At 54.2% G+C, this 23,563-nt stretch overlaps 15 protein-coding genes across 15 annotated transcripts; 10 read left to right on the forward strand and 5 right to left on the reverse strand.

The window, feature by feature from the left end:
* Positions 1 to 981: 981 nt before the first annotated feature.
* On the forward strand, positions 982 to 1,887 carry CLAFUR5_02394 (uncharacterized protein; the record flags this gene model as incomplete). The annotated part of the gene is made up of 1 exon (XM_047901542.1): positions 982 to 1,887. One exon carries the CDS (start codon positions 982 to 984, stop codon positions 1,885 to 1,887), a length of 906 nt encoding a protein of 301 aa, XP_047757556.1.
* A 279-nt stretch (positions 1,888 to 2,166) lies between these two features.
* Positions 2,167 to 2,685, forward strand: CLAFUR5_02395 (uncharacterized protein; the record flags this gene model as incomplete). The annotated part of the gene is made up of 1 exon (XM_047901543.1): positions 2,167 to 2,685. The coding sequence occupies one exon, from the start codon at positions 2,167 to 2,169 to the stop codon at positions 2,683 to 2,685; it is 519 nt and encodes a 172-aa protein (XP_047757557.1).
* A 263-nt stretch (positions 2,686 to 2,948) lies between these two features.
* CLAFUR5_02396 (uncharacterized protein) lies at positions 2,949 to 3,651 on the reverse strand (the record flags this gene model as incomplete). Its single annotated transcript, XM_047901544.1, has 2 exons — positions 2,949 to 3,197; positions 3,265 to 3,651. 2 exons carry the CDS (start codon positions 3,649 to 3,651, stop codon positions 2,949 to 2,951), a joined length of 636 nt encoding a protein of 211 aa, XP_047757558.1.
* A 129-nt stretch (positions 3,652 to 3,780) lies between these two features.
* Positions 3,781 to 4,523, forward strand: CLAFUR5_02397 (uncharacterized protein; the record flags this gene model as incomplete). Its single annotated transcript, XM_047901545.1, has 2 exons — positions 3,781 to 3,858; positions 3,924 to 4,523. The coding sequence occupies 2 exons, from the start codon at positions 3,781 to 3,783 to the stop codon at positions 4,521 to 4,523; spliced, it is 678 nt and encodes a 225-aa protein (XP_047757559.1).
* Positions 4,524 to 5,899: 1,376 nt separating this feature from the next.
* Positions 5,900 to 7,707, forward strand: CLAFUR5_02398 (Sugar transporter STL1; the record flags this gene model as incomplete). The annotated part of the gene is made up of 2 exons (XM_047901546.1): positions 5,900 to 7,227; positions 7,278 to 7,707. The coding sequence occupies 2 exons, from the start codon at positions 5,900 to 5,902 to the stop codon at positions 7,705 to 7,707; spliced, it is 1,758 nt and encodes a 585-aa protein (XP_047757554.1).
* A 140-nt stretch (positions 7,708 to 7,847) lies between these two features.
* On the reverse strand, positions 7,848 to 8,390 carry CLAFUR5_02399 (4-carboxymuconolactone decarboxylase; the record flags this gene model as incomplete). The annotated part of the gene is made up of 2 exons (XM_047901547.1): positions 7,848 to 8,186; positions 8,238 to 8,390. 2 exons carry the CDS (start codon positions 8,388 to 8,390, stop codon positions 7,848 to 7,850), a joined length of 492 nt encoding a protein of 163 aa, XP_047757555.1.
* Positions 8,391 to 8,868: 478 nt separating this feature from the next.
* Positions 8,869 to 9,798, forward strand: CLAFUR5_02400 (Cytochrome P450 monooxygenase mpaDE; the record flags this gene model as incomplete). Its single annotated transcript, XM_047901548.1, has 1 exon — positions 8,869 to 9,798. The coding sequence occupies one exon, from the start codon at positions 8,869 to 8,871 to the stop codon at positions 9,796 to 9,798; it is 930 nt and encodes a 309-aa protein (XP_047758757.1).
* Positions 9,799 to 9,923: 125 nt separating this feature from the next.
* Positions 9,924 to 10,544, forward strand: CLAFUR5_02401 (uncharacterized protein; the record flags this gene model as incomplete). The annotated part of the gene is made up of 1 exon (XM_047901549.1): positions 9,924 to 10,544. One exon carries the CDS (start codon positions 9,924 to 9,926, stop codon positions 10,542 to 10,544), a length of 621 nt encoding a protein of 206 aa, XP_047758758.1.
* A 482-nt stretch (positions 10,545 to 11,026) lies between these two features.
* On the forward strand, positions 11,027 to 11,788 carry CLAFUR5_02402 (uncharacterized protein; the record flags this gene model as incomplete). Its single annotated transcript, XM_047901550.1, has 3 exons — positions 11,027 to 11,196; positions 11,251 to 11,368; positions 11,420 to 11,788. 3 exons carry the CDS (start codon positions 11,027 to 11,029, stop codon positions 11,786 to 11,788), a joined length of 657 nt encoding a protein of 218 aa, XP_047758759.1.
* Positions 11,789 to 11,878: 90 nt separating this feature from the next.
* CLAFUR5_14658 (Ecp9-3) lies at positions 11,879 to 12,244 on the reverse strand (the record flags this gene model as incomplete). Its single annotated transcript, XM_047913806.1, has 2 exons — positions 11,879 to 12,043; positions 12,101 to 12,244. The coding sequence occupies 2 exons, from the start codon at positions 12,242 to 12,244 to the stop codon at positions 11,879 to 11,881; spliced, it is 309 nt and encodes a 102-aa protein (XP_047757768.1).
* Positions 12,245 to 14,433: 2,189 nt separating this feature from the next.
* CLAFUR5_02403 (Septum-promoting GTP-binding protein 1) lies at positions 14,434 to 15,419 on the reverse strand (the record flags this gene model as incomplete). The annotated part of the gene is made up of 3 exons (XM_047901551.1): positions 14,434 to 14,532; positions 14,615 to 14,982; positions 15,035 to 15,419. The coding sequence occupies 3 exons, from the start codon at positions 15,417 to 15,419 to the stop codon at positions 14,434 to 14,436; spliced, it is 852 nt and encodes a 283-aa protein (XP_047758760.1).
* An 824-nt stretch (positions 15,420 to 16,243) lies between these two features.
* Positions 16,244 to 17,986, forward strand: CLAFUR5_02404 (Phosphatidylserine decarboxylase proenzyme 1, mitochondrial; the record flags this gene model as incomplete). Its single annotated transcript, XM_047901552.1, has 1 exon — positions 16,244 to 17,986. The coding sequence occupies one exon, from the start codon at positions 16,244 to 16,246 to the stop codon at positions 17,984 to 17,986; it is 1,743 nt and encodes a 580-aa protein (XP_047758753.1).
* Positions 17,987 to 18,198: 212 nt separating this feature from the next.
* Positions 18,199 to 18,735, reverse strand: CLAFUR5_02405 (uncharacterized protein; the record flags this gene model as incomplete). Its single annotated transcript, XM_047901553.1, has 1 exon — positions 18,199 to 18,735. One exon carries the CDS (start codon positions 18,733 to 18,735, stop codon positions 18,199 to 18,201), a length of 537 nt encoding a protein of 178 aa, XP_047758754.1.
* Positions 18,736 to 20,176: 1,441 nt separating this feature from the next.
* On the forward strand, positions 20,177 to 21,295 carry CLAFUR5_02406 (uncharacterized protein; the record flags this gene model as incomplete). The annotated part of the gene is made up of 2 exons (XM_047901554.1): positions 20,177 to 20,340; positions 20,392 to 21,295. 2 exons carry the CDS (start codon positions 20,177 to 20,179, stop codon positions 21,293 to 21,295), a joined length of 1,068 nt encoding a protein of 355 aa, XP_047758755.1.
* A 346-nt stretch (positions 21,296 to 21,641) lies between these two features.
* Positions 21,642 to 23,141, forward strand: CLAFUR5_02407 (uncharacterized protein; the record flags this gene model as incomplete). Its single annotated transcript, XM_047901555.1, has 3 exons — positions 21,642 to 21,827; positions 21,879 to 22,704; positions 22,762 to 23,141. 3 exons carry the CDS (start codon positions 21,642 to 21,644, stop codon positions 23,139 to 23,141), a joined length of 1,392 nt encoding a protein of 463 aa, XP_047758756.1.
* Between the last annotated feature and the right edge of the window lie 422 nt (positions 23,142 to 23,563).

Genomic DNA, 23,563 nt, shown 5'->3' on the forward strand with positions numbered 1-23,563 from the left:
AGAGGTGGAAAGATCACCTTTCGGTGTTGGTGGAGTCGGCATACGTTATCGTTTGCGTCCCCTGTCGTAAGCTCGCAGGGTCGTGCTCACAAGGAGGGAGGCGTCCGAGATTGTGGAATCTTGTGCTCAGGTACGAAGCGGAGACTTCGTGAATAGGAGATATCGGTGTCAAGCAAGCCAAGAGGGTGGAGAAGACATTGCTTAAGAGCAATCCTGCCCTTGTGAATACCTACAAGCGCATGATTGCAACAGGTGGGAGCTGATCATCAGAGGTGTTTCTGTCGCGAATGGCCGAGATAGGCACGCTCGGCAGGCGCGATCAGGCCCGAAAGCTTATCTCGGCAAACGGCATGGCACCCCTGTCAGCGGGAAGAATGATTCTCCAGCAGGAAAGAACGAGGGAACGCGTCGTTGACCTTCAAAATCAACAACAACTACATATGTACTCGCAAATACATCCAACACGATGCCTTCATCCCGCCGAGCCAATATGCCGCAACGCCTGTTCATGTTCAGATCGTCGCTCTGAATGTCAAACATCGCCGCTTTGGACACATCGACCACCACTTGTCACCATCGGCCACAGGCTGTGAGCGTGTATTGAGAACAACACTTTCAAGGAGATCCGCACACGCTGTCTACGGAAATCGCTATCCTGAAGCAAGTATCGATCACTTCTATCCTGGATCATGGCTGGATCTGGTGTTGCCAAGGACAACAAGACAGGAATGAAAGGTGAGAGGGCGGCTCTGCCCTCTTTGTGGCTGATGCCGTCAATGTCGCACAGTTTTGCAAGGCGCAGCCAAGCTTCAGCATCGAGACAGACACACAGTCCGCCCTCGAACAGGATGTCAGTCTGTATTCTCGGCGCTCAGCTATCTTGCGGAGTGTACTCGCGGTTTCACCAGGGGACTCTGGACCTTCCACCTTCTTTGTCCATCGGCAAAGACGTGAACACGGCTTCCTTTTGTGTGAAGATCAATGACGCTCACCGGTCCTGTGCCTAAAGTCTGCAAAAGCACATCTGACGACGCCTCCAGAGAGGGCACTGACCAGACACGCTACGTGAAGAATTTTGGCAGCTGGACGAAATCAATGGCGCTTGATCCTTCCGTCGACTGCGCCCAGCTCAGTGAGCAGTCCACCTCCGCTGACATTCAGGCATGTGTGTGGTCAGGTCTGTGCGGAACTCGAAAAGACTTGGACTTGGGTCTGGCGGCAGACCGCCACTATCGGCGACAGGTAGCACACGCTGGATCTGTCGACCTGTTGAAAGATGCAGCTGAAACCCAACAGTACCGACATGAACCGCTTCCAGGTCCTGGCCATATCAGGGTCCTGGTCGTACAGCCAGCAGCGTTTCCTGGTTCACCCGTGATTTGTGAGATTGGAACATGCCGGCTTGATTCGTCTGCCATCTATCAGGCCTTGTCCTACAGTTGGGCAACGCAGGATGGCATCCAAGCGTTCGAACGATCGATCATGATCCAGAGTAGGAAGAAGCTAGTCACGCGGAACCTATTCGAAGCCCTATGTCGACTACGCCAGCCCAAAGATTGGACCCGCCTTTGGGTCGACGCCGTGTGCATTGACCAAGACGATGATACCGAAAGGACCCACCAGGTTGCCAACATGGCCTTGATATACAAAACCTCGATCAGTGTCATCGTTTGGCTGGGCGAAGGCGAGACCGCGGAGGATGATGCCGTTGTGCTTGCACTGCTCAGCAGCCTGGGTAACGGTCACAGCTCAGCTAGACAGGTCGCGAGACATTCCTTCAGGTCGAACACACGGCGAGAGCCCCACTGTCGCCACACGAAGTATCTTCAGCGCTTGCTGCGACTTGCTGATATGGCCGGAGACGAGCGCGACGACAGTGGAAAGTGATCCATGTACGATGCGATTGACCAACTCCAGATATTCTGTTCACGCCGATACTTCAGCCGCCGATGGGTTGTTCAGGAGTACCATGCTGCGGACAAAGATGCGGCCCGAGTCAGATGGGGACCTTATCAGTGTTCCATGCCTGATGTGCGAGAACTATTCATCAATATCTTTGGAGTCGGTGGCTCGTATTTGGCCGCTGGAAACAGCTCATCTGACTGTCCAAGCGGCGTTCAGCAAAAGCATGAAAACCTTGAGAATCTGCGAGCAAGGTGCCACAATATGCTGGTCGCGGCCCACTCCACGTACTACAAATGCAAAGAGGAAGATCTTCTCACCAAGCTCGGCAGATGCTCTGAACTGGACTGCGCAGAACCACGAGACAGGCTCTACCCGCTCATTGGTATGGACACCAGTCTCTCCATTGTACCGGACTACAGCTTTAGTACTGCCCAAGCATACACTCAGCTCGGTAAAGCTATGTGGGAGGCGGGCGAGGGCGTTTGTGCTTCCGATAATCTTCAGTATCATCGTCGTGCTTCCCAAGCCATTGGCCTGCCTTCTTGGGTGCCCGATCTTCGCTTCGGGTTCAACAGGTCGCAGCATGTCGCGGCCGCCGATCTTGGAGGGAAGGTCGATCAGAACAATGTACTGACCTATTCTCCCCACCGGATCGGACAAGTCATCAAGGTTAGCGACCATTCCCACTTCGTGCTCGAGACCATGACGTTTGAGGAAGACCTAGAGTTCTTCTTGAAATACACCCAGAGCATTTCGAAGAGATTGCCGTTGTCGACCTGATCTGTGGTCTCTGGCGTACTGGGGAGGGATCCGCCAAAGGTCGAGGATTTGGACATTTCGAATACGCCCATGTACTGCGCAGCACAGGAGCCTTTGCCACGTATAGACTGCTCCGAGCCATCTCTGTGCGGAGCAAGGACTTCTCCATCCAGTCTGTCCGGAGCGAAGCCACCATCATTCAGGGAAAGCCTTTCACGACTGTGCCGCGCCAGAGCATCACAGTCCGCCTGGTGTGAGGCCTCGGATCGGGATTGATAATCACTTTAATGACTCCTCCTTTTATGCTGCTTGCGCTTGTATTCATCAAGCTTCTGCTTGAACTCATAGGACTGCCTGGAGTCCACGTACACTTCGATTCTGCGCACCTTCTCGCCGTCCTCGGTGAAGTAAAGGAACCACAACGTGTCACTGGTAAATGCCGGCCGACTTTTGGTCGCCTTGATTTTGCCAAAGACTTTCGCTATGGCGGTGTTGCTTTCTGGATCACTGACGATAGGCTCCCCAACGTTTATCTAGCATAGATCAGCAAGCAACCCTTAGGGATTGCAGTATTGCACTGTCCACACTGTCCACACTTACCTTACCTACAAAAGGCGCCAGATCGTTCAGCACCATTTCCTGGAGATATCTCCGATACTGCGCATTGTTTCTCTCTGGATCGCCTGTAGTCTTGGGCAGGACCACCTGCACGCAGTCTTCTGTCCGGTGCTTGAAGATATTCTCCATGGACATCGCATCTTCGAGCTGGAAAACTCTGTACGACAGCAGGAGCTCTTTGGCGATTTGGCGCTGTCTTTCTGCAAGCCGTCGCAGTTCTTGGGCTTCATCTGGATCGTTTTCTCTCGCCGATGCTGTTGCCGCGTGAAGGCGATTACGCATTTGCTCGCTCAATTCATGGCCGTTTCCCAGGCGGCTCAGTAGTGCGGCGCAGAGTTCATCCGTTGACACTTCATCTTCGGGATCCATCACCAGGACAGTCCAGATGTACCGCTTGACGTGGGAATAAATCGTTCTTCATGGCAATGGGATCAAGAATAGAAAATGGCGTTGCAGACTTAGCAAGTGGGTATTCGCAGATTGTATCAAACCCGCGAAATGGAGCAAAACAATGCGCTTCCCAATGTTCTGCATACAGAACGGCTTGTGCTGCGATTCGCAGATCCAAACAGCGAGGTACGCCTAGACCCACTCGCTGCCCTTACCATCAATACCATATCACGAATGTCTAACAGAAGCAGAGTGACTGTAGCAAGATCCTCCACGTCCTTCATGGAAATGGCATGACGGCCGCCACACTTGGCAACATCAAAGATGTCCATACCCGACACAAGGATTTTGCGCCAAAGTCTGGATGGTGCGCGAAAGCGCCTGTGTCAGATCGGCAGTTCCATCTGATATACCGCAAATCCAAATCCACCGAAAGCGGCAGTGAAGAAGTCCTCGGCTGGATCACCATGAACTTCCGCCCCGAAATGGCCTGTCCAGATATCGGATACATCCTCCTCCCGCAGCATTGCGGGCATGGATACGCTACTGAAGCTGCGCGTGCGGTGCTGCAGTTTTGGAGGGAGGAAGTTGGGGTGAGGGAGGTGTTTGCGGCGATTGCTGAGGGGGATGCAAAGTCTGTGAAGATTGCTGAGTCCTTGGGGATGGTGCGTGGTGGTGGTTTGTGGCTTGCGAGTGGACATGATGATACGAAGACGAGGGCGATGGCGTATGTGTTGCCGGGGATGAAGTGGAGGGAGGTGGATGTGGATGGGGAGGGGATGGAGTGGGTTGTGAAGCCGGCGTTTAACACGGGGGAGAAAGTGGAGGTTGGTGGTGTGGAAGGTCGATGAGGGCGTGTTGATTGGCTGGCACCTGGGTGAAGAGTGTTGACGACTGTGGCCTGCTTCTCTTCACGTGGAAAATAAATCGTGCTCGAATCCATGACGCCCCGAGGGAAGTTGTACTGTACGTGCTAGGATAGCTGATGGTCCAGGATCACGCATGATGCAGACATGCGAGATTTGCGGAGGACCTTCCGCGTGAAGGCATCAATCAGACGACATAGGGAAGTGCGCAACCGCAGAAGAACGTCTTCGTCTCAACATCCGGAGGCAGACAGTGGTCTTCGGCCCATTGAAGACCACGGTGTCATCGTTTGCCAGACGCGAATCCTGGGAAAAACATTGCCTTGCAAGTGCTCGCACCTTGAAGCACTTCATAAGGATATCTCGAGATCCTGACCTTGTCCTCCGGAGGGTAGTGGGGGTAGTGATGCAAGACCGGGCGCGACAGGGTTGCACGGCAGACATCGTGCCAGACGGGCCGGGTGGTTCGTGATGTGATGGAGCAAGCATGATGGAAGACCGTGCGGACGTGGCGACTCCTTCGAGAAGTCTGCCGTAGAGCTCATGGATTATACCCCTGGTTCGAAGATGTTCTTGCATGCCGCGATTTTTGTAGGTGTCATCATGGAGTCGTGATCTTGATAGCTTTGGAGTGTGCAGCAATGCTGCGATCTCCTGGCAGAGGAAGCTTTGCTTGACCACAACGATGGGAATGAGTCTCTGACGGTCCTTTATCCATATCGATGAAGTGCGATGTTGTTGATGTCGAAGAAAAGGAATGAACATGATTGCGAAGATCTGAGATCGCACGATCGGTCCCCCAGCCGCGTGGACAACCCTGCAGACAATGCACGAGCAGCATCCCTGTACCATCCCAGGAGCCATTTCTTGCTTTCTGCCTCACCACACTTTTGCATCCACATAACACGCTCATCGTTATCTTCAGACTCGTGGCGTTTCCCGTCTAGTGCTTGATGATTTCCAATCGACTGCTCTTGCCGACCAGCAAGATCTAAGCGACATGCATGAACGGCCGCCATCTTCATGTTTTGCCGTCGAGGAGCTTGTTGTCCGCCAATGGCAGCAACCACTCCTTTGCTCGGCTCTTGAGACGTCACAGACAGTGGGCTCTCATCTGCAGTGTTCGCCGAGGAGTGACCTCACGAGTCAAGATGCAGGCTCGTCAGCGCAGCTGCTACGATGCTAGGCTGGGTTCACGAACAGAGGCCGGCAAGGCTCAATCACGTCTTGCTAGCCCTTCAAGCAATTGCTAACCTTCGAAGAGGATTGAGCTTCTGAACGTCTTGCTCTTTTCATCTTCTACTGACCATCAAGATCTGAAGTCCTGGTTTGCTGGCCAACGACGAGGCGCACCGGACAGTATGGAACCATATCTGGGCCTTCGAGGGCGCAAGCTCTCTGCTGGAATTATGCTGGTGGCTGGTCTAACATTCTTTCTCTACGGCTATGATCAAGGAAACATGGGTGGCTTCCTCACCATGCGTTCTTTCGCAGACCAATTCCCTCAAACGGCCGTGCTATTCAACGACAACTTACACACCTCCCAGCTCACTGGCTTTACCATCGCTATCTGGAACCTAGGATGCTTCGTGTCTGCCATGCTAGCAGTCGTGACTGGTGATATTCTTGGTCGCAAGCGAATGATCTATGCGGGTCTTACCTTTTTGATGGCAGGCCAGATCATACAGTGCTCGTCTTTCCGCTGGAGTCAATCTGTCGTGGGGCGATTTGTCGCAGGCTTCGGCAATGGCTTCAACACCGCGACCATCCCAGCGTGGCAGGCAGAGTGCACTAAGGCCCACCGAAGAGGGACTGTTCTCATGCTTTCAGCTGGTGTGGCCATAGCTGCGGGAATGTCTTTTGCCTACTGGATGGACTTCTGGTTTGGCTACCTTGACTACAGCTCGGCAAGCTGGAGGGTGGTCATTGCTGCACAGATTCTCTTCATCCTGCTAGCAATGGTCATCTTGTTCTTCATGCCAGAATCCCCGCGATGGCTTATTCTAAAAGGCAGAGAGGATCAAGCGCTTCGAATCTTGTCCGCTCTCAACGACACAGAGCCCACGACACATGAGATACGACAAGAGTTCCTCCAGATCAAAGACGCAGTAATCGAGATGGCCAAAGCGTCTTTCAAAGGCATCGGCAAGCAAGGCGACTACCGTGATACACACCGAGTCATTCTGGCCGTTGGCCTGCAGTTCATGCAGCAGATGGGTGGCATCAACTTCATGACTCAGTACTACGCACATATGTTCCGCCGCGAGTATCAATGGTCCATCTGGTCTTCACGTCTCCTAGCCGCAGGCGCTGGCACCGAGTTCTTCCTGGCCTCATTCGTTGCTGTGGTCGGCATTGATCGATTCTGGGGCAGGCGACAACTTCTGCTATTCGGCACTTCAGGCATGCTGTGCTGTTCGATCATCCTTTCGCTTATGCTCATGGTGAACACACGTCCATCACTGGACGCAGGTACGGCATTCGTGTTCATCTTCTGCACTTTTTGGGCCATCGGGTGGCAAGGGATGAGTTGGCTGTATCAGGTGGAAATTGTGCCTCTGCGTATTCGAGGTCCGGCGAATGCACTTTCGACTGCCTCTAACTGGCTTGCCAACTTCATTGTTGTGCTCATTGCTCCGGTTGCATTCGGCAACATTGGATGGAAGACTTATCTAATCTTCGTGGCGACGTAAGTGTGCGATGTCACTCATCGACAATGACGAAGCTAATACCGCTCAGAAATGCTGTGATCCTGCCAATCGTGTACTTCCTCTATCCAGAGACTGGTCTGAGATGTCTCGAAGAAGTGGACTACATCTTCTACACTGCTGGGTCAACTGCTCGGCCATGGCTTGATGTCGTCAAGATTGCCAACAATGAGCCCCTGTGGTATAGCAGAAACAACGACGAGCCGTACGACTACGAGTCTAGCGAATGGCACCAACGGCATGTGCGATTCTCCGATGAAGTAAAAGCGTCGAATGGCGAAACAACGACACTTCGGGCCATCGATTCTGATGATCACACGGAGAAAATGGTCAGCAGTAGCAGCGAAAGCGACCCAAAGTCATCCGATGCAGCACCAAGTCCCATCATCTCTCGTCATCCGACACAAGAGCGGCCAACCAGTGGCGTACATGTCTCCAGGAGCGCTGGACATGGAGGCTGAGAGGCGTTGTATGAATCGGATCTGTGAGCGTAAAGTAGTTCAGGTCGAATCCTTGAGCAGTCTTTGCGGTAAAGCTTACAGTGTGTGAGATCTAGGTAATTCTGGAGATGAATCAACCCGATCAAAAGGCTTGACGTCAGCTACTCATCTCCTTTACTCCTACTCGCAATACCCACATCCGCATGGTCTGTCACCTGGTTTCCCTCTGTCACCGCATTCGCCTTATGCTCTTCAATCGCTTTCCACGCTACTCGGAACCCTTCAATACCTGCCGGCATACCACAGTAACACGCCGCCTGCAATATCACTTCTCGTATCTCCTCTTCCGTTGCACCATTGTTCAGCGCGCCCTTCACATGCGTTGCAAGTTCCGTTCCGCGATTCTGACAGCAGAGCATGGCGATGTTGAGGAAGGATCGAATCTTCAGGTCAAGCCCTGGACGTGTCCAGATGCTGCCCCAGCAGGATTCGGAGACGTACTGTGAAAGGTCAATCTGAGAGCATACCTTCATTGGTTGAGTGGGACTGACGTCTTGCATTGCTCTAGAAAATGGATTGTCGGCGTTGGCCAAGGACTTGTCGACGTATTGCTTGCCTGCCACTTTGTATCGCATCTTGATGCCTTCGCTGTAGAGGACTTCGTGGGCCTTCTTGACCTCTTCGGCGCGGTATTCTGCTACCATCTTGGCTAGGACACTCGAGATTCTTTTTGGATCTTTGATTCAGAGTGAGTCGGAATTGTGGCTCAAAGAGTCTGTTGCACGAGACATCTCAGCAACCGCAGGATGCAGATATGTAACACACGACTGACGAACAAGCTTACAACGTCAACGCGCTTTCTGCACACGCGACATGAGGTCAAGCTTCGAGCGACTTCGGCCAACAAGCTATAGCTTGAGGCACTTTGCGGAGAAGCTCACCGAGATGACGGACCTACACTGCCACGTGACTGCATTGCAGCTTGCGGGGAAGTGCGATGAATGTGCGCATCGTCCTGAATGTATGGCCACGGGAGCTAACGTGGGTGAAGGGGGACAGATGCCCATGATATGAAGCTCAAGAAATGCTTCAGATGCCATCAAGGTCAATAGTACTTCCTAACAACCTCAGCTACCATTCACCCACAAGCTTCTGCTTACATAACGAAGCCACGATACAGTCATGTCGAACAGCAGTCCACTACCTGCACCGTCGAACGACCAAAATTATGTGGAACTCTCACCAATACCCGGCGGCTCCATTACACTGGCAGACAACTTCTTCGTCCACCCAGCAACACCAGGAGCCAAGCGAACAGTACCATCGTTAACCTTCTTGGTGAAACATCCCGGAACATCTCTCTATGGCGGTAATGCCACCGAGCCATTCCACATGATGTTCGACCTAGGCCTCTGCAAAGCCCAAAACCGCTACCCGGAGAATCTACAAAAGCACATCGACGGCCGAGCACCCTTCAAGCTTGAACCTGGAGTCGCCGCTCAGCTCGAAGCAGGAGGTCTCAGCCCCGGCGAGATCGACCTCGTGATCTTGAGCCACGTCCACTATGATCATCACGGAGATCCAGAGGACTTTCCCAATGCACAGTTCCGAATCGGCCACGGTGCTATGGATGTGCTGAAGCACGGACTAGGCGGTATCGCGAGCCATCAAGTCTTCCTGCCAGACACACTACCAGAATATCGCTCCGCAGAACTACCACCACCAAGCGACAGCACTAAGTGGCAACCACTAGGCCCCTTCCCATCCGCTCTTGACCTCTTCGAAGATGGAAGTGTCTATGTGATCGACATGCCAGGCCATCTCCCAGGCCACGTCAACCTACTGTGCCGGACTAAAGAGAGATGGATCATGCTGTGTGGAGACGCATTCCATGATCGTCGTCTCTTAACTGGTGAGAAAGAGATCGGAACGTGGGAGGGCCCCGGGGGTGTTTGTCTGTGCATTCATGTGGACAAAGAGCGTGCGGCGGAGAGTATCGAGAAGTTAAGGGAGTTTGACCAGATGACGGGAGATTCGTGTGAGCTTATTGCAGCCCATGAGGAGGGTTGGTGGGAGAAGCATCGGCATTTGGTCTTTCCTGGGACGATCTAAGGAGCAGATCGGATGCTAGATCTGGCCTCTAGATCTCCTTGCCACGATCGGATCGATCGACGATCAAGACAACAAGAAAGGCTGTACCCATCCCACGACACTATCGCACGAGCTGCGAGGATCAGATGGCTCCGGTCAAATCCATGGACGCAGCACTCTGGAACCGCGAGAAGGACGACATAGCTACGACGACCACGCCTGAAGCCGTCTCTGCCAGATCAGTGAGGCAAGACTTTCGACATATGGGTATGAGCGAAGAACCCCATCCTGCTGCTGAGTGGACAAGTCTACGGAAACCACCTAAGAGTGCAATGAAGGAAGTCAGGTTCCGGTCCAAAGGCAAAGGAACGATAAGACCAACAGAAACGGCAGACAGCGCCGACTCGGATATCTCAAGCTCTGCGTACGATGCTGATACTCAGAAAACCAACGTCCCTCTGTCATCTGATGCATCGAGAGAAGACGAGCCCGAGAGCATATGGAGCTCCGCAGTGTCTAGACGCTACGGCAGCTCGGAAGAATCTGTCACGCCAATCCCGACCCAGCCGCTCATGAAGGAAGACGAACCGAAGGATCGAGTTGATGCAGCCGACAAGAATACTGCAGAAGGAAGCGAGAGAACGAAGTCGAGGAGCGAAGAAAGCCCTGCCACTATTGCACGACTGAGTCGTAAGAGCATCGTGGTGGCAGGCAAGAAGGGCATCGCAAGGATTTTGCCTAAGAAGAAGGTGAAGCCGCAGTATTGATCAAATATGTTGGATGCAGGGTGTGGACTGGGATTGGCGCTTCGCATTTCGAGTAAACGAGCTCTGCCTTAAACCTCGAGAGGGTTACTCAGTCGCACAGCATGCATAGTATTACGGTATGACGAGCGCAGTGAAGGTGAACATAGGCGATTAGACATGGATTTTGCTATTTGCCCTCTCTGCTCACTTGAATGTCATGTGCTATGTAGCAGTCACTCGGGCTAGTGAAGCCGTTTGGCTTTCACATGTCGACAGGGGTCACTACCCGCGCGCCAGCCGCAATGTGAAACACAGCTTCAACAAAACCCAGCTCCTTTTCGACTCCACTTCCACTCGCAACAAGACCAACACCGTCTTGCCATAGCCTGCCTGCCGTACACTAGAAAGCGCCCTACAGCTTCAGCATACTGACCGCGCATCACTGATAGACACATACTACCATCTCAGCATCGACCACGCTACCAACGACCTCACCCGCCACGATGGACATGTTCCGCCACCGCGACGCGCCAATCCTCCAATATCCCACCTTCCACAGCACTATCGTAGTCAGCGCCGAGGGCAAGCATTACAAGATCACCAACGTCCTCTTCGACTCTGGCGCTTCCTCGAACTTCATCTCGCGCAAGCTCTGCAAGAGATTCGGTCTGAAGTAAGCTCTCAGCCCTCCACGATGGCATAGACCTCAAACACTAACTGAAAGTAGGTACTACCCCTTCATCGCCGACATGACCTTCAACACCGCCAACGGCCAAGTCCAGCACACCGAAGAAGTGGACCTAACCATCAGCATTGCCGGCGTCTTCCAGAATCTGAGCTTCATCGTAAGTCACGCGCCCCAATACCACACTCCACACTAACACCCCCCAGGTCAGCGACAAAGGGGACTTCACCATCATCACTTCACCATCATCCTCGGCACCCCGGGCTTCTGGAAGTACCAGCTGCAGATGCGCTGGGGCTTCGGCGCGAAGCGCGAGACGCTCGTTACCATCGAGGCTGACTCGACGCTACAGCCGAATGTCCAGGAGCGAAACATTGTGGTGGAGGCGGAGCAGAGGCATGGGCCGAGTATGGTGATTGAGCTCAAGGACATGGCGGTACAGAATGAGGCGCTCAAGCTTGGCGAGACGGTTGAGCAGAGACAGGAGAGACAGGGTGCTGAGGCGGCTGCTGTCAGTCGGGCGCTGCAGGAGGTGGAGATGAGTCGGGCCATTGAGGACGCGCTTGCTGGTATGCGTTGAGGACGAGGCGCGTGGCGCTACAGACGAGATTGATAGTCTACACTGCTCGCGAAGGCGCTGGCGGATTCTTAGCCTTTCGCTCAACTCGGGTTAACGCAGTGATAGCGGCCGCTCGGATAGGTACATCTCAGCACAGAACAAATTCCAAACCCCCTCAGGTCCACACCTACTGTAATCTCCGCTCGGGCCCCGCGCAAGCCTTACAAGCGGCCTGTTCACCGGGAAGAGGTGTCTGTAAGCACTATCGTAGGAGCACTGCCAGAGCAGGAGGAGTCAGTGAAGAAACTCCATCAAAGATTTGCTTTCACCTACGCAGTATGTGTGGAGCCCGTCCTTTTCGCAACTGCCATCGCCTGCAGCCCCATGGTCGCATGGAGGGCGTTGGTCGTCGTCCCAGGATTGGGGATTTGCTGTGACGGCTATAATGGTGATCAGGAGGATGGGGAGAAGTTTCATTGTTGCTGGGGGGATTTATGGATGGTGGCCGAGATGGTGAAGGGAGGGCGATGAAAAGGCAGTAACAGTTCTTGCGATAGGGCTTAGCTCGAGGCTTGTCTCACATGCGACACAGTCCTCACCTTGCGATTCCACAGAGCATCTGCTAGCTGATGCATCGTCTTCGGCCTAAGTCGCCACATCGAGCATTGCAGCACTCCCACTCAGATTTCCGCTCTCACCAGCAGCACGAGCAAAGATCAATCTTCATTGCTTCACACCTCACACTTCCATCTGTGTCCGTGACATCCGCAAGTATCGGTGCATCCTGAAGTGATTGCCACCGATCCAGCAGAGTGCATGCCTGGACCAGTTCATCTGGGCATAACACCAGTCGATCTTGGCTGTATATGAAATGCCGTCCTAGCGGTCGGGATTGTGCTCGGCGGCCAGAATAGGTATCAATGGGCAAGAAGATAAGGGTACCACAGCGCCTACCTGCCCCAACTCCTTTGCCGAAAGATACACACCTCAGCATATGAATTGATCCGCCTCCCCCCTCGACATCCAACACTGCGCCACCACATCCCGACTATCCCTACAGTAAGACCAATGCTTCTCGCATGGCCTGTTCGTGCTCGCTCCTAGCTCTCTTGTCCGCGTCTTCCCGCAGCTCTCGCACTGCGCCACTTCCACTTCGACCGGATCGTCTACAAAATTCAGCCAATCAACTCTCTTCCAGAGCGACGCGACGTCAAGAGATTCGCGATACTCTTTCAGGCCCGGAAGCGGCGAAATATGCTTTTCTTCCAATACCATAGCCAGGTCTGAGCGCTTAGGCTGGCTCCCGAAGTCGCGAAGGGTGGTCAGGTTTGCAGACACACGCCACAGACATCGACAGCCCTATCCGTCAGTGCGATGATCTGGTCGTACGCCTGTTCTTCCGGGTCCACGTTTCAGTATGCTTATTCGCGACCTTCGAGACCTCTCGAGATGGTAACGCAGTGACTTATCCAGCGGAAAGCTGGCTTTGCCGTGGTACAGGCATTGGAGAAGGCACTCAAGAGCCTCTGGGTCGTCGTCGAAGCGGCTCCAGCTCACGACGTGACGTTTCCGCGAATTGGTCCGTAAGAACTGTTCTGAAGTAGAAGGAGTTGGAACACAAGATGATCTTGCGTGCGTAGACCGATCGGCCAGAGAAGATGATGGTGATGTCCGAGAAGGTTCACGGTTACTATAGAAACGGGCAACGTGAAGTAGTGGTGGTCGTGCCATAATCATTTTGTGGTCAAGTCTCGTGGATGATGACGGTGTGAGTCCAAGTCATGCATGCGATCGAGGCCTAGTCTAGAGTCAGTACTGGAGCAGCGATGTTTGCTCCGAGTGCCGCCTGCGTGGAGGTCCTAATGCAGCACATAGTATCTGATGCGCTTGGTGAGACTGCGGCGATGCCTTTTGAAAGCACGAATACTACAGGCGAGGCACATGGTAATACTGTCGCTGCCAGGAGAACTCGGACGTCGTTGAGGTGACTGCCTGAAATCGAGAGGAAAGTTGGTATCGGTCGTGCTTGACGTACGTAACCACGCCCCCAACGGGCTACTTTCTGTAGACTTCTGATGCGTAATAGTCGACAGCTCGCTTCGGTCTTGATGGTCGGCGGCGGGGGTGTCCTCTGTCGCTGCACCGCATGAATGGAATCGCATGATCCAGCCATGGTTATCAAGACTGTTCCAACGAAAAAGAGAAGCGTGCCAAGTGGCTTGTCTTTCATAGCAGCCTCGCTGCATCGATTCCGCACAGAAGAAATTACTTATACTGACAGACCTAGTAAAAGCAGTGCTGTGCTCTGCAAAGACAACTGCAAAGTCGTGTGTCTCCGCCCCAAGTCCATCCCATCCCATGACATGAAATGCGCTCGCGCTAGTAACCAGTATGCATAGCGCTCCTCTCAAACACCTGAATTCGCCCTTTCGCCACTCCAGATGCATTGTGCTCATTCTCAGCGTACAAGGCGTGGTTCTCATCTTTCTTCTCTCTTTCCGATCAAAAAGGTGTCGTTCGAGTTTGAACGACCCTTGTCCATGGTATCCAGGATGTCGTATGTTGCATTCGGAGCTGCTTCCGTCAAGGCGCAGCTGTTCCGATCTGATCCCGGCTCGCGGGGTATTGTGGTTTCGTGATGGCTGCCTGCGCTCGTTTCGTGTCGATTAGGCCGCTTGGTAGAGGAGAAGCGGCTCGCCGACGTTCTCGATCTCGGGGATTGTGCATCGTAGATCGAATGCTTTCGATAGCACGATCTTGAAGATCTGGGAGGTGGTCAGTTCATCATCATCATCATCAACAGTAGCCGCATGTTTGCATGGTAGAGATGCATGACCGAGGACGAACCTTCTGCACGTTGATGCTGTGACTTGTGCTCGAGAAGATCAAGCTGGCTTTCATGGCCTTTGCGAATCTCTTCGCTTGAGTGGAGATTTCTTCTTGCTCTTCTCGCGGAAAGTTGACGAAGTGGTCATATTTTGTGCCGACTAAGAAGGGGATGGCTGTCTTGTTGAAACCGCGCCCTTGACGGTACCACTCCTTGATGCTGTTGAGTGTGGACTTGCGAGTGAGGTCGAACATGAAAAGGATGGCGACTGCGTCGTTGCAAACCAGAGGCAGCATGTTGACGAACTCGCGCTGGCCTCCGAGATCCCAGATGGAGAATGTGATCTCTGTGTTGCGTATGGATATGGTCTTCTCCATGAAGTTGACGCCTGCAAGCACTTATTAGCGCAAGCAATATGCACAGCATATAGCTCCACTCACCCAACGTCTGTATGTAGTCCTCGTCCCAGCTGCCCTCCACATACTTGACCATCAAGCTCGTCTTGCCAATCTGCGCATCTCCGACCATGCCCACCTTGATGACCACCGACGCATTCTTTGGTGCCTGTTGCTGACCATTCTGTGCCTGGCTCTGTGTCGAAGCGGGCCTGCTTAGCCCATTGCCGTTCTGGAGGTGGTCTGAGGCGTTATCGTGAGAGTAGGATCGTGAGAAGCCGGTGTCGGAGTATGATGTTTGCGGCCGGCCATCGTACGTGGGGTTCGACTGCGGTTGCGAGTTGAGAGAGGAAGCGGTGATTGTGTGCATTGAGGCGTCGTCGGGGGAGGGATGCTTCTCGCTGCTGCCGTTGGCCTGGTCGAGGTCCATGGCGGCGGCTGTTGTGGTGTTGTTTTATGTCCCACCCGATCAGGGGACACGTCCGTATCCTGGCTGCGGCGGTGCTGACTGCGTCTCGTGCGGTTGCTGCAGGTACGCTTTCTTTTGGGTTGAGCTGAGAGTTACGTGCCTCCTCCGGGCTTGCAGCGAGTTCCCTGTGCAGGCCAACAGCCAAAGCGGGACTTGTAGCCTCGGGTCCGGTCGGTCCCTTGCTCGAGTCACTTGACGCCCAGAATGTGCGACTGGCTGCGCAAAAGGGCCGTGAAGAAATGGTCAGCACGGGGACAGTGTCGTGCTTCCGGTGAAGGATAGGCGGAAGTGCCAAGGAGGAAGTATGGCTGATGCGCTTTGTATGGCAGCGGATGAGATCCGTCCCGCACGCAAACAATCAACAGCGCGGATGCAGGGATCGTGCACTCTTGCTCTGGTGAAGCCCCACCCTAGCGTGGAGATGCCCGAAGTCCCCGAACGAGCCGCTTGAAACAAGCACTTCTCGACACAATCACCCTACAGACACGTGAAGATATGTGTAGCGTGTGCAGATGCGACATGTCAGTGAATCTAGCAATCGCATGTATGTAAGAGTCGGCGGATTACGTGCACATGGTGTATTCTGGTCTCACCGTTTCACCCTGGTCCAGACGGCGGGAGATGTGCCTCCGTGTTATGGACGTCATCTGCATTGTGAACTCGAAGAAACCATCATCCACCAATATACACCCACCAACGATTGATTTCCCATACCCTTGCTCGCGGGATAGCATGTAAGACTTGTACGATACGCGCCCATGAGCTGACACCAACCATTCTCCATCATGCCACCCACCACAGCAACCACGCAGGCGCGCCTTGTCCTACCATCCAGAACATTTCCCTCCCAACACCCCAGATACACGCGATCACGACCCTTCGCATCAACGCACAGAGCATCGAGGCAAGAAGGACAACACCGTAAGTCCTCCTTCAGCTCGCGAGCACGAGAAGCACTGCGCGCCACGCCCATCGTCTGGAAGCCCATACCCATCGGCCTCGGCATTGCATTTCTGGGCGCTTTCCAACTCTATCGCATCAACGAGCGCGAAAGACGCAAAGACGAGGCGAGATGGCGACTGAGCAAAGATGAAGAAGACGACGAGTTTGACACGGACGTGATAGGACGACCCAAACCGAGACCGAGGATACGACCTAGTGGGCCATGGAGTGTTACGATAATGTCAACGCTGCCATTGAAGGCGTTGAGTAGATGGTGGGGATGGTTTAATAGCATTGATATACCCATGTTCGCAAGAGTGCCGGGCTTCAAGTTGTATGGCTGGGCCTTTGGTGTCAACTTTGATGAGATCGAGGAGGAGGATCTGAAGAAGTTCAGGAACTTGTCGGAGTTCTTCTATCGCACATTGAAGCCTGGAGTGAGGCCGTTGGATCCACACCCGAATGCGCTGTCGAGCCCGGCAGATGGCAGGATTGTGCAGTTCGGACTGATTGAGCATGGGGAGGTTGAGCAGGTCAAAGGCGTGACATACAGCGTGGACGCATTGCTGGGAGCAAAGCCCACTGCTGGCACACCAGGAACAAGCAACATCCCCGGCACGGCGGGAGCGCCAAAAATGAGCAAGGACAGGACAAGGGACGGCGATGAAGAGATCCTCCGTGAGGACGAAGAGTTCGCCCGCATCAACGGTATCTCCTACAACCTACCAAGCTTGCTCTCTGGCGCAGCATCAGGAAAGAAGAGGAGATCATGGTGGAAACTACCCAAATCCGGCAACGAGTCAGACCCCAAGAACACCGACCCCAAACTACGAGAAGGAGGCTCGGAAGCATCCATCATCCCAACATCCGACCAATCCACAAAATCAGCCCCCTCCTCCGAACAGGAAGTCGCCCGAGACCTCGCCTCACGAGAGAAACCCTGGTATGCACCAGCAGAACAACAAGAAGTGCCCACAGCACTCTACTACTGCGTAGTCTACCTCGCACCCGGCGACTACCACCGCTTCCACTCTCCCGTCTCATGGGTCGTCGAGAGCAGACGGCACTTCGCTGGTGAACTCTACTCAGTCTCTCCCTTCCTAGTCAAGAACCTGCCAGGCCTCTTCACCCTCAACGAGCGCGTCGCCCTCCTCGGCCGATGGAAATACGGCTTCTTCTCCTACACCCCCGTCGGCGCTACGAATGTCGGCTCCATCGTTATCAACTTCGATCGCGAATTACGAACAAATAGCCTTTTAACCGATACCCTCGCGGACAAGGCCGCAGAGGAAGCGTCAGAGCGTGGGGAACCATATTCCGGCTACGCCGAGGCTACATACACCTCCGCGTCAAAAGTACTCGGTGGCCATGCATTGAGGCGAGGCGAAGAGATGGGTGGCTTCCAGCTTGGGAGCACGATCGTCATGGTGTTTGAGGCTCCTAAGGGACGGAGACCGACGTTTGATGAGGGCTTTACGGGGACGGAGAGGAGAGGCGGGTGGAAGTGGTGTATTGAGAATGGGAAGAAGGTGCAGGTCGGGGAGAAGTTGGGGTTTGTGGATCATCCGGAGGATGAAGGACGATGAGTACAATGCGGTGGACTGATGATCTCCCCTCGGCCTTACGAGGCAATGTCACCGTTGCTGCCGCCGTTCCTCGATGCGACCTTTTCTCGCTTTTTTCCCTGGCTCTTTCTCTTCTCAAGTCCTTGCACCCTAGCGACCTCTTTGCTTCTCTTTTCTACCTGTCATTCCGTCTTGCGATTGGATGAGTATTTGCCTGGGATTTAGCTCCCAGCTCATGTTTGCCAAGCGACCAAGGCCATACTGCCACAACCTTTGAACACCACTTCCTCTTCCTCTTCCTCTTCCTCTACCCCTTGCTCTGCCCCCTGCTCTGCCTCATGCTCTGCTCGCCGTCCCGTCTGCCCCGCTCCGCCGCCCTTCCTACCTCCGCCACTCACCTCTCCATCTTCCTCCATTCCCTCCCTCACCCAACCAGGCTCAAATCCCTCAGCAAGCTCCTCCCCCAACGACACCTCCATCTCCCCAACCGCCATACCAGCATCCTCCTTCCCCCTCCGTCGTCCACCCCGAGGCCTCCTCTGCTTCCCATCCTGTCCCACACTGGCCGCACCCAGCGCCATGGCTCGTCCAATCTCCTTGCGGCCCTCCAGTCGTATGATCGTCGCCTCGCTCTCAGGACCGTCGGCCACAAGCACGCACTGTGATTGCAGTCTTCGAGGCGGCGAGACTGTTACGCGGGGACTGTAGGGGTTGGGCGAGAAATTCATTTGCACGCGGAAGGCCTGTGTGGGTGGATGGACAGTTAGCATGGTTGTCCAGAAGAACCACGCACGCTGGCCAGCTTGCTGCGGGATACTTCTGACTGACGAACCTCAAGCCCCGGCACCCCCAAATGTAAACAAAACCGCACACTCCCATCAACATAGACCGACACTACCTGCGTAAGCCCGCCGAGCGTGCAGGTCAGCGCGGTGATGTATTGCAGATATTTCGGGAGCAAGCGGCCGCACCAGATTTTGCCGGCGTTGGGGATTCTGGTGGTGGGGAGGGAGAGGGTTTCGACGAGGGTTGGGCTGATGAGGTTTATGGGGGAGGAGGTGTCGAGGCAGATTCCGGAGACGGAGTAGAGGGAGAGGGTTGTGCTGTGGAGGATGGCGGTTGTGCGGAAGGGGGGTGGCTGTGGGAGGACATGGTGGTTGTGGTGGTGTGTTGTGTTGCTTTGGGGATGGTCGGGGTGTAGATAGGCGATGAGATGGAGAGGTTGGTTGGGAGATGTGGAGCGAACGGTTGAGGGTGTTTGCATGTGAGATTACGAATCTGCGAGATGGGTCTGGTCTGTGCGTTCGGGCGTTCGGCAGCATGTGAAAGAAGTGGTGAAGAGTAAATCTGGAATTTCTCTCGCACGCGCCGTTTCGTCGACGGGTATAGATGTCAAGCGGATAAGTAGTGCCAAGAGTACGGCATCTCCGATTTCGCCATCGTTACGGTATGACTAAGTTGCTTTGATGTGGGAGATTGACATGCACGAGTACCGTCTGCTAGGCGAGGCTCGGAGTCGTGGTGCTGCGATAAAGTAGTGTGCTATTCACGTTGGTATTGTCTGTATACAGCTTTCTCTTCGTCACTCCTCGCTGCTTCCATTGGCTACTGGTTCATTCTTATTGTGTAGGGCGTTGTATTTCTAATGTGGGCGATCATATTGTAGTCCGCTTGCTGTATGCTTTGCATTCTGTGAATGAGACTCGTGTTTGTCGATAGATACCCCATATCGCTCCTCCCCCAGCTCATCCTTGCTTCACTATACTCTCTACAATACACAGCATTCGGGCTCTGTCTTGTACGATAATTAACCAACATTTCGATGCTCACAGCTCTATTCATCGTCACAGCATACACTATAACCTACAATCGACCATCTCAATACCATATGGTCCACTTTCAAGTTTCGTCCAGCTACACTACAACATTCACTCGACCCCATCCAACTCGCTAGCGTGCCAAGCATCTGCCTCTTCTCCTGCGGAAATCCCACCATGGAAACGGGAACTCTTCTGGCAGCTCCTAGAGATAGTATACACCAACATACAGCAAGCAACCCTCTTTTTCGGTGCATTCTCTCCATCTTCGACTTCTTCGCCTCTCTTCCACACGCCACACAGCTATCATCCTGTCCTCTGAGTACACTCAGTCCCGTCTCGACTCTTCTGCCCACCGCATACAACAGACGACACCTCCACTACACAACACACGATGGCCAACCCTCTCGCCGGACCCAAGTACAACAAAGCCTACGTCCTAGCCCACTGCGCAACTCGTAACTTCTACCATACCGGTAAAGGCGTATGGTACGAAGGTCTTCCTCCAGATGGATCGGACCCTAGAATGGGTATCAAGGGACCAGGTGCTGCTGCGTGGTAAGATTTGGCTGTTTCATCTGTACTCTAAGATATGCTAATACTACGTAGGAAAGCCCGAAATACAAACCAGACAGCAGAGCAAATTGCCCAAGTCACGGGAACAAGCGCCCCGAGCATCGCAGCACCTCCCGCCGCCACCCCTGCCTCGATCAACCCGCCAGCAGCCCAGCCAGCGCCGCCGTCTCTCGTCGTCGTCCTGAGGCGCGTAATGCTTGAAGCGGGCATCGCCCGTCTCAGCGCCCCGAGCACAGCACCAGCACCCTCCCTCCCCGTCCGCCTGCCAGTCACAGCACCAGCGCCCGCCGCCCAGCCCTTCTCCTACTTCGGAGCTGGCCTTCCCTCCGCCGCGCCGCCATCACCCACCACCACCCTCCCACCACCAACCGCACCACCAACCCGCCCCCTCTCTTCTCGCCTCGCCGCAAAGCGCGCGGCATCACCACCACCACCACCACCACCACCAACCCCACCAAAGCGCCGCCAGCCCGCTCCCAAGCCCCGCGCGGCCAGCAACAACGACGAGGAAGCCCCTCCCGTGCGCCTCGACGACAACGGGCGGCCATACTTGGCCAACGGGCCACGCGACGCGGTCGAGCGTCACCGACGTGGCCTCGATATGAGGGGTGTGGATGTTTCTGGTGGAGCGGCCGTCGTGCGCGGCTGTCCTTACTCCGATCTTCGGGGTTGGAGGGCTAGTTCGCCGCGGCCGTGGGATGAGACGGCGAAGGAGATGGCGGCCAGGCTGGCGAGGGAGGAAGAAGATGGGGAGGAAGAGGAAGGCGAGGGTGCTGGGGGGGGCACCCTGTCGATGATGATGATGATCTGTATGATTGAAGCGTTTTTGTTTTTTGGTGCGTGTTGCGGGTTGTGCTTTTGGGAGTTTGGGAAGATACCCTGGGTTCGTTGTTGTCGCCGTACCTTTTTTTCTGTTTTCTTTAGTCTGGTAGCATGAAGCGCAGTAATGTCGAGCGCTCTCCAAAGCCATGCTCCTCCAGTCACATTCCGACCGTAGTACTCACCTTCGCTCTCGCCCTTTCAAGGCCCGATGTTGAACATAAATTAATAAGCTTTCGGGGCGCAACCATGGCATCGGGTCATAGTCGTCAAACATCCACGCCTTCAAGCAACACGCTTTAGTAGACGTGTTATCCCAACGCTATGGATATGGTAAGCAGATGGGAAGAGCTTGTAATTCTTTTCGTGGCCACCGTGCCCCCAACGTAAGTCCTCAGATTCTGCAGCAATCTTTTCCTATATCTACTCGAGTATGGTGACTTGAAATCGTTAACATCATCAACATGGAGTCACCTACCAAGGAGTCACCCACCATGGAGTCACCCACCAAGGAAGCCGTCTCTGAGACCACGAGTGGAAAGACTACAGATACCGTCGAGAAAGGCGGCGAGAGTGTTAAGAAAGACGAACGTCGAAAGGGACTTCGGTGCACGAAAGCAGCATGGGCTTTCTTCTTCATGGGACTTCTGGTAAGTCTTGTGCATGCAAGATCGCAAAAGCCTCGCTGACGAAAAGACTAGATCGGCTTGCCAGCGACAGTGACAGCGTCAGCGTCCAGCTCCATGTTCGACGGCATGACCGGCGTCTTCGAAATCTGCAACTCCGTCGTCGCAGCGGCAACATCTTTGTGCACCCCATTCCTGATGCGACGTTTCACCTACAGAACCAGCATGATAATATGCGCAGTCGCAACAGTGCTGTCTTATCTGTTCTGCGCCCTACCGGAACCGATGAGCACTGCAAAGAAAGTCAACGAAGCTGGACCGGTAATCGGTACGATGATTAGTGGATTCATGCATGCTTTCGGCGTCGCCAGCATCATCGCTCTCCAGGCTTTCTTCCCTCAAGAAGCCCCTTTGGCATTGAGTGCTGGCAGTGGTCTTGCTGTAATCGTTGGCCCGGGTTCGTTGATCGGCCTCCTCGCTGCTTTCGGCCAATCCGCATGGAGAAGGGTATTGCTTGTGTACATGCCGACAGGTCCGCTGATTATGGTGGTTTGGTGGTTACTGATGGAGCAGAAATATATAGATGCTGCAGAGGCGTCTCGGACCGCTGCTCGCAAGGCCGGATCGAAAGACGGCGAGGAGTCGAAATCGACTGAAAGCGATGGCGATTCCACACCACCAAGCACAGAATCCGACACGCAGGACACGACGACTCGCCCGGCCGTTCAGCAACGATCACGGATGGATTTATTGTTCAAGATGGTGTTGCCGCAGTATCTGCTGGCGTTCCTGCTGATATGCGTAGCAGCGAATCTGGCTACCATGGGAGTCGCACCTAGTTTGCAGAAGTTGAAACGCTTCAAGGATGCGCCCAAGGGTGATCTCCAGTTTGAGCTGATCTGTAAGTGTTTCTTTCCCATGCGATCTGATCATGTTAGCAAGCTGACTTCCGCCCCAGTCCTGGCATCTGGCGTTGGCAACTTTCTATTCGCCACACTTGCCGGCATTCGGCCCAGCAGGGGTGTTTGGATCTGGACAGCACTGCAGACGCTCCTCTGCATCGTCGGCGTGATACAGTTGTGGGCTCCATTTCTAACGTACTATGCTTTCTGGGTCGAGGTGATGTTCTTCATCGGCGGGATCGTCGGAGTAGGCCGGACCAACTGCTTCTTTTCTCTGTCGGAAGACTTCAGAGGCGAGGAGTACGACGAGGCCACGAGGAGTTTCATGGTGAGTTTTGCAGGCACTGGCAATTTCCTTGGCGATGGTGTTGGTGGCTGTTTCGCCGTGTTGACGGAGAAACTTGCTACGAAAGCCTTGGTAGCGACGATACGGTGATTCAGTATCGGGGAGATACGACACATGGTACAGTGGAAGAGTGGGCCAAATGGAAGGACGACATCTTGAGGACGTGAAAGAGAAGGAAAGAGCACATTGAGAGAGAAGGCGGCAATGCGCTCAGGCTCAGACCATGCCGCCCAAAAGTGCTCTAGTCTGAGGAAGGAGACAGTAGAATTGGCTGTTAGCCTGTTAGCCTGTTATGCTGCTTATGCATGGATGTCTCTGTATTGCTACATGTTTGCACCGTAATGTTTTCAAGTCCGACATGTGATTCTAGAAGAGAGATTTTCCAAGCGCCAACGATGATTCACCTCCCAGGCCGTCGCACGTTCCTACAGAGTGAACCACCCCCCCCAGAGGCCTCCCTCATGCGCCTACTGCGCGCACTACGCGTCCGAATCTATTGAGCCGCCTACGAG

Source organism: Fulvia fulva, chromosome 2 (genome assembly GCF_020509005.1).
Source record: "Fulvia fulva chromosome 2, complete sequence".
NCBI lineage: Eukaryota > Fungi > Ascomycota > Dothideomycetes > Mycosphaerellales > Mycosphaerellaceae > Fulvia > Fulvia fulva.